At 42.8% G+C, this 12,590-nt stretch overlaps 1 protein-coding gene across 1 annotated transcript; it reads left to right on the top strand.

Moving 5' to 3' along the window:
- Window positions 1-263: 263 nt before the first annotated feature.
- Window positions 264-5,828, top strand: LOC147503746 (protein neprosin-like). Its single transcript, XM_086604944.1, has 5 exons — window positions 264-422; window positions 1,388-1,474; window positions 4,959-5,151; window positions 5,417-5,565; window positions 5,682-5,828. Exons 1-5 carry the CDS (start codon window positions 264-266, stop codon window positions 5,826-5,828), a joined length of 735 nt encoding a protein of 244 aa, XP_086461070.1.
- The last annotated feature ends 6,762 nt before the right edge of the window (window positions 5,829-12,590 follow it).

Below are 12,590 nucleotides of genomic sequence, written 5' to 3'. Positions count from 1 at the left end.
ATTACTCTTTCCAAAAAGAAAAATCTACAATATTCTCAGTTTAGGAGAAACTCATTTCAATTCCCCAAATTAGTATCTTGTCTTTGAATACATTAAGTTAAATATCCAAAATATATTTGGCATTGGTAGAATAAAATAATTGGAAATCTTGCATATTCATGACTGGATGTTACCATAAGGAATTAAGGATGTTATCAATTTATCCCTTATTAATAGCAAAAGATTGCATCAGGCTATGCAAATAATCGACAACACAACTTAAAATGGTGTCTTCCATTATAGTAGCTCTTTTTACTTACTTTCAAGTTTTTGGTGTGCTTAGATTAGTAGCAAAAGAACCAATAACCATTTCAAGAGAGGAAGACTTGGGATTGGATAAACTTCTTGAAACCCTGAACAAACCTGGAGTCAAGACTATTAAGGTGAACCTTTGGTAGTGACATTTCCTTGTTACGTTCATATGATCGATCTTTTTTTGTTTTCTCTCTTTTTTTTTTGCTTGTACACAATGTGGGACACCTCATTTCTTTTTAATACTGATTTGGTTAGAACTCGGGAACTCTAGGGGATTAAGCATATATATACTTTACAGCTAGCTACTAAATAGATCAAATTGATAAAAGAAAATCAAAATGAAGAATTTCGTTACAAAGTGTACCGTCCAAACTTGCACGCGATTACATGCCCGACCGCGGTATTTATACCCTATTTTATGGGATTGGCACTTCTTTGACAAAAGGGTATATGAATAATATAATAGTTATTGTCTATATGTTTTTTTACACCCCACTTGCGCGATAGTTCCACGATGAACAAGAGTTTTAGTAATTAATACAAGCAAAAACTACATTTTGGTGGACACAACCATCTCGCGGCAACTGACCTTTTTTACAGTGAATCTAAAAAAAAAAAAATCACATCAACAACTTTCTATGGGTTTGCCATCTTGCAGCAATTCCTTGTTGTGGACATTATCTTTTCGCGACAATTTATTACTCTAGGTGATTTTTTATATGATTAATGAAGGGTGCTAATACTTTGGAATTGGTCAAAGGGTGCCAATCCCCATTTTTTTAAGTAAACTTGTTGATATGATAATAGTATGGTATATACTCTAATACTCTACAATTCATTTCTAAAACTTATAGACTTTCGCTCTTCATTAGCCTATATCACAAAGTACAAGTGGAATGGGGAAATTTAATGCTAACATGATTATTTTGCCTGTTCACTTGTATCATATCGCAATCCTAAACTTATGCAATACTGATTTATTAGAACACTTTTTATCAAAAAATAAAATAAAAGATTTATTAGTACAATTATTTCTTTGTTCGAAGTGAAACTTTGATATGATCTGATCGTTGGTTTGGATAACTTGTTGCAGAATGAATATGGAGAAACCTTTGACTGCGTGGACATACACAAGCAACCATCACTTGAGCACCCTCTACTCAAAAATCACAAAATCAAGGTTTGTTTATATTTTGATTTCTTTGTTTACAAACCTTATTAAGCGAGGCACATTATTAAGCAAGAAATGGGCCTCAGCCCCCTCGTTCTATTATGGTTGTATAAAAACACCCTCCCATCGGCACTTACCTCTTAACCTCCCTGTTTTATAATATCTCATCAAATAACCTCCCCGTTTTTTCAATTGAGAAAAAATCACGGTTGTTTTTTATTTTCCCAAATTTTTTTGCTTCCTTTTTTACCCTTTTAGATAAACATCACATATTCATCGCTATTTCAAAGGAAAAACACTTATTCAACTTCAATAACATGATTCAAACATTGATTCAATTCGATAACACGATTCAACTTGGAAATTAAGGGAATAAGGTTCGATAATGAGGAAATCAGGTTCGACAATGAAGAAATCAGGTTCAAACAATGAAGAAACAAAGTTTCATGATGAGTAAATGAAATAATCACTTATTCCCTTGTTAGTCGTGTCTCTGGTATTTGTTTTATTTATTCTTCTTCTTCTCCTTCTTCGATCTATTTTGAACATTTTCCATCACTATGTAAATTGTTTTTTGTATACAAATTTTAGTATGCAATTTTTTTTTTACATAATGATGTTTCTTTGCAAATCCCATCAATATGTAAATATGTTTTTGCATAGAAATTTCACTATGCAATTTTATTTTTTACGTAGTGATTTTCTATGAAAATTTATTTTTACATATTGATTTTTCTATTTTTCTTCTTCATCTATTCCTCAACAAATTGGCTCCGTCACTATGTAAAATTGTTTTTGCGTACAAATTTGAGTATGCAAATTTATTTTTACATAGTGATTTTTCCATGCAAATCCAATCACTATGTAATTTTGTTTTTGCATATAAATTCCACTATGCAAATTTATTTTTACATACTGTTTTTCTATTAAATTTTGTTTTACAAAGTGTTTTTTGAAAGTCTATTTTATCTTTTTGATATATGAATTTTTGCATTTCGAAATCACGACTTGAACAAGTTTTTTCAAATGATATCATCTTCAAATGGTTTTCGATCCCAAAATCGTCTCGTAAAAACCGGATCTACAACTTTCATGAGACAGCTACCACTTTTGTAATTTATTTTTGTCATGAAATGAATGATGTTAATATTTTTGCATTTTGTGTTATTTTGAAGTGATTTCTCTGCCAAACGCAAAAACTGGAATTCTCATGTTGAAAATTGAAAAGAGAGGAAAAAAGAAGACATTATAGGGGTATTTTTGTCTTTATCATGTTTTTTTCTGAAAACAGGATGGTTTCATGGGTTGGTTCGTTTTGAAGGGTGTTTTATTGAACCATTTACATGGCAGGGAGATTTTTCTTAAAACCTGCATTATTAAGGGTACGATACATTTGACGCACCAAATGTTTTGTTTTATCGAGTGAGGCAGTCAGGCAGAGCGAATTAATGTTTTTGGGGGATCACTATCCATCAAACAAACTTCTCTCTCTCCACCCGATTACAACAGCTGAACTTTTTTTAGTTAATGTTCATGTGAATGGTGAGGGCTCTAATACAACCATTTTGGGCCAAGTTTATTTTCTTTTTTGGCAACATATCATCTATATTGCTACATCTCCTTACCCATGCTTTACATTTGCTTGACAATTTGTGATACACACCTCGGCTTTGAACTAGTATTACACTGAAAGTCTACTCTCATTTACCCAAGCACCAGTGTGAACAAACACACGAATTACTTGTGTGAAACAAATACTCCAAGGAAGAAGAGATTGGGGTGAAGAACTTGAAACCAAAGTAATGCAAACAAATGAGAATAAGGGAGAAGGGCGGCATAGTTGTCGAGTTTGGAGAACTAGAGAAGAGAGAAACCATTTATTAGGGCATCTCCAATGGGGGGTGTAAACCGTATAGAGTGGAAATTTTACACTCCAAATATAAAAAAACTCTCTCCAATGGGGATGCTATACCGTAGGTAATAGTGTATTAGCTAATAGAGAGGGTGGGGAATTTCCCCTCTCGCTATTAGTTAATAAAAAGCCCGGGTGACACTCGAACTGACGTCTGAGTGAAATAATTTTCGGACGTCACTTGGAGTAATGTCCATTTTTAATTCTAAAGTAATTTTTTAACTTGGACGTCACTCGAGTTTAAAATCTATTTTTTTTTACACTCTTCCATTGGGGAGTATAGAGTCTGGATATTTATAAGCTATACAATAATATACAATTAGAGGTGTAAAATCCTAATGGCACCTACGTGGAGCCCTATGTGGAGGTGTAATTTTACACCTCCCATTAGAGATGCCCTTAGGTTGAAAGAGAAAAGATTTACATAGAGGAGAGAGAATGGGTAAACCTAAGGTCAAAGCTGATTTGGAAAGATTTTGGAAACGTTGGCTTTCTTTTACGTGCTAAAGACTATGTTTTGTTAAAAACAAGAGTCCTATTACTCACAGGCCCATATTGTGTTGGGCAGGCCCAAAAAAAAAACAATTATTACAAGTGTGCTATTGGTCCCAAAAAATCCAAAAAAAAAACAATTATTATAAGTGTGTCATTAGTCTCAAAAAATTGAATTCGAAAACCCCAAGCTTGAACGACCCAGTTAGGTCGTTCATTGTGCAAACCCAACGGTGTGGTCACACCGTTTGGGACTTAGTCCAAGCGGTGTGGCAAAGTCGTTTGGACTAAGTCTCCAATAATATGGCTACACCGTTTGGACTAAGTCCCAAACGACTTGGCCACACCGTTTGAGATTTAGTCCAAACAATGTGCCTACACCGGTCAAGAGGCAAAAAAACAGAACTTTATATTTTTTCAAAGTCCAAATCTCAAACGGTGTGACCATATCGTTGGGGACTTAGTCCAAACGACTTGACCACACCGTTTGGGACTTTAGGGGTGGCCACACCGTTTGAGATTTGAACTTTGAAAAAATATAAAGTTCTGTTTCTTGGCCACTTGACCGGTGTGGGCACATCGTTTGAACTAAGTCCCAGACGTTGTGGCCAAATCGTTTGAGACTTAGTCCAAACGGTGTGGCCATATCGTTGGAGACTTAGTCCAAACGACTTGGTCACACCGTTGGGTTTGCACAATGAACGACCTAGTCGAGTCGTTTAAACTTGGGGTTTTCGAATTCAATTTTTTTGGACCAATGACACACTTGTAATAATTGTTTTTTTTTTGGGTTTGCATAACACAATATGGAGTCCGTCAATAACAAATACCAAAAACAATAAACAAAACCAAAAACATTAACACGTGTAAGTAGCAAAGCTTTTTAGGTTTTGGAGCCTAGAAATTTATTGAAGTGCTTCCTGTGCAAAATATAAGACAGTTTTTCTCTGGTCTTTCCTGGTGTTTACATGTACTGATTGCTGATTGGATTGGTTAATTACTTGAACAATTTGATTCTAATTTGAACTGAAAATTTTGAACTAATCATTCCAACTTTAATGGGTTAAGTTAAACATATTTGTTCTACAGATGACACCAAGTTCTCATGTTGGAAAGATGTTTGATAAAGCATCGGGAAGTGAGCATCTTTCACCAATTACATTCAAATGCAATTGTCCATCAAATACGGTTCCAATCCGACGGACAACCAAAGAAGACTTGATAAGAACTAAATCTTTTACTGGGAAATACTCTTCTGAATTTGATCCTATGCAAGGACCAGGTTATTTTGTAAGTCACATCTTTGACTTTTTCACATTTGCATAACATGTGATTAGATCATCTATTATTAGCAATCCTTAGATTAGGACAATTTACACCCCCCTTGAAGATTTAAAACTAAAAGATAGTAACAGGACAATTTACACCCCCATTGAACTTGTACTCTTTACGCTTTGAAGGGATCAACACGCTCGGACTCAAAAGTACCTAAAAGCTAAGTTTCAATAAATCTAAAGAGGATACTTCTACTTTTTAAGTTTTTGCAGGAATTAAGACAAAAGTTGATGCGACCAGAATTTATAGAGGAGATGAAGCTTTTGTAACTATTCACAAACCGCATGTCGAGGGTGATCAGTGGAGTGCCGCAGTAATATCTCTTCAAAGTGGTAATGATCACATAAAAATCGGATGGATGGTACGTGTTGCTCATATTACTTTGTTCACGAATACATTTTTTAATTCAATTCGCTAGCAATGCATTACAACACATAAATTTATGTTTAATATAGGGGAGTGATATTCTCTATCCAGCACGCGCCTAATATGATGGGAATGACACATCGACCTATGGATCCAGGTCGCATCCATGAGCTAGTAGAACGCTACAGACAGATCGCAGTATCACGCAAACTACACGAGGAAGTGACACGGATTCCCTATCCGTATAATCATGACTAAAGGTGTACTTACACATATCTTGACCGTCGACCATCGATCACGGCCGCAAGCTACTTGTGTGCTGATGCCACTCCACATCATTACAAAGGGGCCTAGGAGGGCAGTTCTCACATGTGATCCTAATCTCCACCCCTCATTTAGGACATCCTTTACACGTGGTGAGCAAGGATACACTCTCAATCTCTATAAATACCCCTCCTATGAACTACGCCAGACCTGATTCTACTCTCCCCCATACAACCCAGAGTAAGATACGTAGGCAGTTCGCTCTCAAGTCGAACTCGGTCTCATCCAATAACCTATTCCAGTCCCCTAGTGACTGTTTGTAAGGGAAAACCATATCACACCTTTACATTGGCGCCGTCTGTGGTCTCGATTACTTGAGAAACCAGACCATTTCCAAACAAATCAGAGCCAAAACTCTCAAGCCCACGGCATGGCAAGCCTCGGCTCAACTCCACCTTTTAGCGGACAACTAGGGACGGTGAACGAGCAAAATAGCCGAGCTCGTAAGAAAATATCACACTCCGCGTAATGTGGATACACGTAACCCACTAGGAGTCACCGCAGAGGGACGACGCCATCAACGCGACCAACGGATCACCGAGCTGAACCAAAGGCTCGACAAAAACGCGGTAAAGAAAGATTCCACCCAGATAGTGCAAAAGATGCTGAAAACCTACCGCGCATCTCCATTTGCTGCTGAAATACTTCACAAAGTCTCTCCTCCGGACTTTGTCCAACCACGGTTCCCGATGTACGACGGCCGCACATGCCCAGGCCAGCATATAGCCCGATATGTTCAAAGTCTTGCACTCTACAGTGCACCAGAGTTCGACCATCTCCATTGTAGACTATTTCCGGCGAGTCTAAAAGACGGCCCACTCGACTGGTTCTTCTCCCTCGAGGCAGACTCAATAAAAAGCTTCGAACAGCTCACCGACCTGTTCGCAAGCCAATACGTCCACAACAGACGTAAGAAGGGTGATCTCAATTCACTCTTCCAGCTCGCTCTTGGTAAGGAGGAAACCTATAGCTCCTTCCTAAGCCGGTTCAAAACAGAACTCTTGGACATGGAAAGCGGCCTTAAAGAGTCATTTGCCGCAGTGGCTTTCACAACCACCTGCCGAACCCGCAATACCGCACTAACCAGATCGCTCCTGAAAGACCAGTCAGAAATGCTGGCCGAGCTATACGCTCGAGTTGATAAATACATCAAGCTGCAAGAAGGCTTGAAATATCAGAACCAAGAAGAAGAAGAAACAGAAGAAGGAGAAGTTTACGAGGTAACATCATCCTCTAAAAAGCGACCCCGACAACAAGGGCAATCCTCCAAACCCAAACCAAGCAATAATCGAGAATTCGCCGTGCTCACCAGATCTCCTAGCTACATACTAGAGAAGATCAAGCGAGCTACCTTCTCCTGACCGGAGATAAGGCAAAACCAGCCAGACGCCTCGACCAGCCCTATTATTCGGCGTTTCACCGTGCTAGATGCCATGAGACCGACGTGTCTTTGGGGGCTCCAAAGATTATTTGCGGGACTGGTTGAAGCCGGACACATCAAGCAATACACCAATATACCCGACGGCGACTGCGTCACAAGCTCATGGCCCGAGAAATCTGGCGATCCCCACCCCGACAGAGCGATCCAGCGGTCCCAAAGTCGCCCTCCACAGCAGAGGACGTTCCAGAAACGCCCCATCAAGATCGCCACAGCCATCAAGAGGTCGCGAGCATGACGAACCATCCACATGATCACACTTCGGGATGATTCCGCCTCAAGTTCAGCGAAAGAGAGAGAAAGCGTTGGCCCTTCATGAAGTTTACAACTTTTCTTCACAAGCCGCACCGCCACGCAGCGATTCGGGGCGTGGGGCGAGAGATATCACCTTCTCGAGGCCGACCTCAACAAGGTTTGCCTCCCGCTGACAACGACGCGACTCGTGGTCCACGTCAAAATCAGCGACCGACCGTCAAGCGAAGTTTTGATCGATCCCGCAGCTCTCTCGCGATATTTTGTTCTACCATACGATCCAAGAGATGAACTCCCAAAAAGTCGGTCTTCATAGACCCAATCGCACCCTCTTCGATTCAATGGCTCCGGGCCGACCCAATAGGAGACATCATACTCCCAGATCTCGTGGGCTCCCGAGAAGACAAGGTCGGCTTCAACACGCGTTTTTCCAGTCCTCGATACCAAGTCGCCTTTACAACGCCATTTTAGGGACGACGGTGGATCCATCAAATGCAGGCATCCGGCCCACTTTGCACCAAGTGATCCGTTTTCCGCCCAAAGGGAATGATGGAGCTTCAAGCAACCATTCGAGGCCCATCGTTGTAAATCCGTGATCATCACAAAGAAACAAGATCGCCGAATCTACCATCACCGTCGAAACGAGCCCACCATAATTACTAATGGCCAAAGACTTGGTGGCCCAAAGACACCAAAACGTAACGCCGGGGCTCCAACAAGAACTTCCTCTCACCAAAATTAATCCCGACCTCCACCAAGGTACCCGGCATTACAGATTGCAAATCCTTGAGGTCGCCCCAGCCGAGAACGCCACGCGCAAAAACAAAGCCTCGAGATCGCCCCACCAGCTCTCATACAACCAAATGGAGTTGCAAAAACCACCCGGTTTACGTTGTCACGGCAACAAAGAATCACCTTCGACCTCGTTGTCGTAACCATAGAAGACGCTCCAACTCCTACGGCTACTCCAGCTAGTCATCAGACTAGCACAGCATCTGCAAAGTGCAATCCTCCAGAGAGCACTCAAAACGCACAGAACCAAGCACCGACTCAAGAAAAGCAGCAAGTGAATCTGGGAACCGAAGACGACCCTAAACTCGTCTATGTCGGGGCTAACCTCGCACGCTTAAGGCTCATCATGTAAATTTTCTGTCCATGAATAAAGATGTGTTCGCTTGGTCGTATATCGACGTGCCTGGTATAGACCCCTAGCGTTGCATGTCACCGGTTAAACGTCAACCCGGGCGCCAAACCAGTTCGACAACGACCTAGAAGATTGTCATTACATTTTCAAAAAGCAGTCAACGATGAGGTCGATAAACTCAAACAAATAGGTTTCATCCGGAAGGTCGATTACCCAGATTGGATAGCAAACATAGTGGCCGTTCCAAAAAAGAATGGTACAGTCCGCCTGTGCGTCGATTTCACCAACGTCAACCAAGAAACTCCAAAGGATAGCTTCCCACTACCCAGAATCGACCAACTTGTAGACCAGACTTGTGGGCACGAGCTGCTATCATTCATGGATGCATATAGTGGGTACAACCAAATACCACTCGCTGAAGAAGATCAGGAGAAGACTTCATTCATCACTGAGCAAGGAATTTATTGTTACAATGTTCTCCCGTTCGGACTGAAGAATGCAGGGGCGACATATCAACGACTAGTAACTGACATGTTCCAGGACATGTTAGGAGATATCATGGAGGTCTACATCAACAATATGGTTGTCAAAAGCAAGAAAGCAGGCGACCACCTTACTCACCTCGAGCAAGCGTTCTCCAGACTACGACAAACCGGCATGAAGCTGAACCTAGAGAAGTGCCTTTTTGGAGCGTCCTCCGGAAAATTTCTCGGTTATCAGGTCTCGTAGCGAGGTATCGAAGCGAATCCAGACCAAATTCGGGCGTTCTTAGACATGCCCGACCCACAAACAAAGAAACAGATACAAAAGTTGTCAGGCATGGTCGCTGCACTCAACCGATTCATATCGAGAGCATCAGATAAATGCCGACCGTTCTTACAGATACTAAAAAAAGGCGAGCAGTTTTCATGGAACGATCAATGCCACCAAGCATTCTCCACTCTTAAGGAATACCTCACAACACCCCCCGTCTTAGCTAAGCCGACAGACGGAGAAACTCTGGGGCTTTATCTGGCAGTATCGAACTTCGCCATCAGTTCGGTCCTATTCAAAGAGGAACACAATTCAGAAAAGCCGATCTACTTCACAAGTAAGACACTTACTCCAGCAGAGAGGAATTACTCCCACGTAGAGAGAGCAGTCCTTGCTTTGTTATACTCGGCAAGAAAATTCAGACCTTACTTCCAAGCCCATCCAATCAAAGTACTTAGCGATCTCCCGTTGAAGAGGATCCTTCACAAGGAAAATAAGACCACTAGGATGGCAATATGGGCCGAAGAATTGGGCGAGCACCACATGGACTTCGTCCCCCGCACGTCGCAGAAAGGTCAGGTTGTTGCAGATTTCCTGGCAGATTTTCCAGTCGACGACCCCAATTGGGAGTCAGAAATAGAGGTCGCACCCACAAAAGCGAACATAAAAACAGTTTGGTCCCTCTATCCGATGGTTCCAAAACCCCCGAGGCAGATGGCATCGAATCGTTTTAGTATCCCCCGAGGGAGCTATGATAGAGAAAGCAACCGCATAGACTTCGCGAACTTCCAATAACGGCGCAGAGTAATGGCACCAATAATGGGAATGCGCGTCGACAATCCAAAATTCGGTGTAAGGGAGATCCAAATCTTTAGTGACTCGCAACTGGTCGTTCGCCAGATCACAAAAGAGTACACTACCAGTGAAGGTAACCTTTCCAAGTACCTTTAAGTTGTTAATGATTTGCTTCCTTCTTTTAGCAGAGCTACGGTACACCATTTTTTTGGACGAACCGCCACGCCAGATAGCTTAGCATACCTAGCCACTCAGACACCAAATTGTGCCCCTAGACAACTGACCATTGAAGTGGTCGATCGACCAGCTTACCAAGCGGATCATGTCTTGGCAATCAGTAACCTGTGCCCACTCTCTGAAGATCAGATGAGTCAAACATGGATGCAGCCTATTATACAATACATCCAGCACGGCACACTCCCAGATGAGCGTACCAAAGCCAGAAAGGTTCCACACCAGGCACGTAGCTATTGTTTGGTGAATGACAGGTTATTCCGCAAGTCCGCAGGGGGACCTCATCTGAGGTGCATCAGTCCAGAGCAAGGTCAGTTAATTTTCGCTGAGATCCATGAAGGAGAGTGTGGCAATCATGCCGGAGGTCGCTCATTGGCCCACAAAGCGATCTCCCAAGGATACTTCTGGCCCCGTATGCAGATTGATGCCAAATCGTATGTCCTCAAGTGTGTCAAATGTCAAACATTTGGTCACAACATCATACAGCCAGCCCGCGAACTGATCAACATCGCGAGCCCTTGGCCGTTCCACATGTGGGGCATGGACATTATGGGACCATTCATCCCTCAGAAAAGTACCGGCTTCCGTTTTGTCTTAGCCGCCACGCATTACTTAAAGTGGGTCGGCGGTTCCACACCGCCAAAAAGTCACATGTCGAAATTTCATTTGGACTCATATCATCACCAGATTCGGCTTACCACACACACTAGTGATGGACAACGGTTCCCAGTTCAAAGGCAAAACAGTCAGAGATTTCCTGGCCAAGTGGAAGATCGTTCATGCATTCTCCACTCCCCAGTACGCATTCTCCAAGTGGAAGATCGTTCAAAGCAATGAACAGGCAGAGGCCAGCAACAAAGCCATTCTAGAGAATTTGAAGAAAAAGATTGAAAAGAACAAGAGCCAATGGCCAAATCAGCTCGAAAACATACTATGGGCTCACCGCACCACAGCTCGCTCCAGCACCGGCGAATCACCATTTTCCTTATGCTATGGCACAGAAGTCGTCATCCCCACCGAGCTGACAATCACGACAACCCGATCTGAGCTTGTCGAGTCAGGTCATAATGACTCAGTATTAGCTCGAGAGGTCGACCTCCTCGAAGAACGGCGCGATCTAGCAGCTATCCGAGTAGCATCCTATCAACAAATCCTAAGGCGATCATATAACAAACGAGTACATCCTCGATCTTTTCAACCTGGCGATCTAGTTTTGAAAAAAACTCAAGATGACTCTAAGCTAGCGCCAACGTGGGAAGGCCCTTACATAGTGGAACGCGTAGTTGGAAATGGAGCGTATTGGATTAAAACCCAGGAAGGGAAGTTATTGCCACGACCTTGGAACACGTACTTGCTAAAACAGTTCTACCAGTAGTTGCATTATGTATTGTAATTCATATTTCCATTTACTACAAGCTCAAGTGTAAGATACTCAAGATTGTTATCATAAACTGAGGTTTTTACTCGCATCTCCAAGCCACGCCACTCGTACCACAAGCACCATCTACACACGCCTCAAGCTTTGAGCGGCGACGCCTCGGGGAGCCTACAGGCTCATCGCCTCTCCGAATCTCGCTAAGTTGAGGACCTATACTCCTAGGATCAACTCAGCGAGAACGCTCTCAGGAGCAGCACGCCCTCAGGGGCTACACACGCTCTCAAGCGAGCAGAACGCTCTCAGGAGCCTACAGGCTCATCGCCTCTCCGAATCTCGCTAAAGTTGAGGACCTATACTCCTAGGATCAACTCAGCGAGAACGGCTCGGGAGCAAAGACGCTCGGGGGCTACACACGCTCTCAAGCGGCGAGCGGCTCTCGGGGAGCCTCACAGGGCTCATCGCCTCTCCGAATCTCGCTAAAGTTGAGGACCTATACTCCTAGGATTAACTCAGCGAGAACGCTCTCAGGAGCAGCACGCCATCAGGGGCTACACACGCTCTCAAGCGAGCAGATCGCTCTCAGGAGCCTACTGGCTCATCGCCTCTCCGAATCTCGCTAAGTTGAGGACCTACACTCCTAGGATCAACTCAGGGAGAATGCTCTCAGGAGCAGCCCGCCCTCAGGGGCTACACACGCCCTCA

The sequence above is a fragment of the Coptis chinensis genome, chromosome 4 (assembly GCF_015680905.1).
Source record: "Coptis chinensis isolate HL-2020 chromosome 4, ASM1568090v1, whole genome shotgun sequence".
Classification (NCBI taxonomy): Eukaryota; Viridiplantae; Streptophyta; class Magnoliopsida; order Ranunculales; family Ranunculaceae; genus Coptis; species Coptis chinensis.
This window is presented reverse-complemented; position numbering and strand designations above follow the sequence as displayed.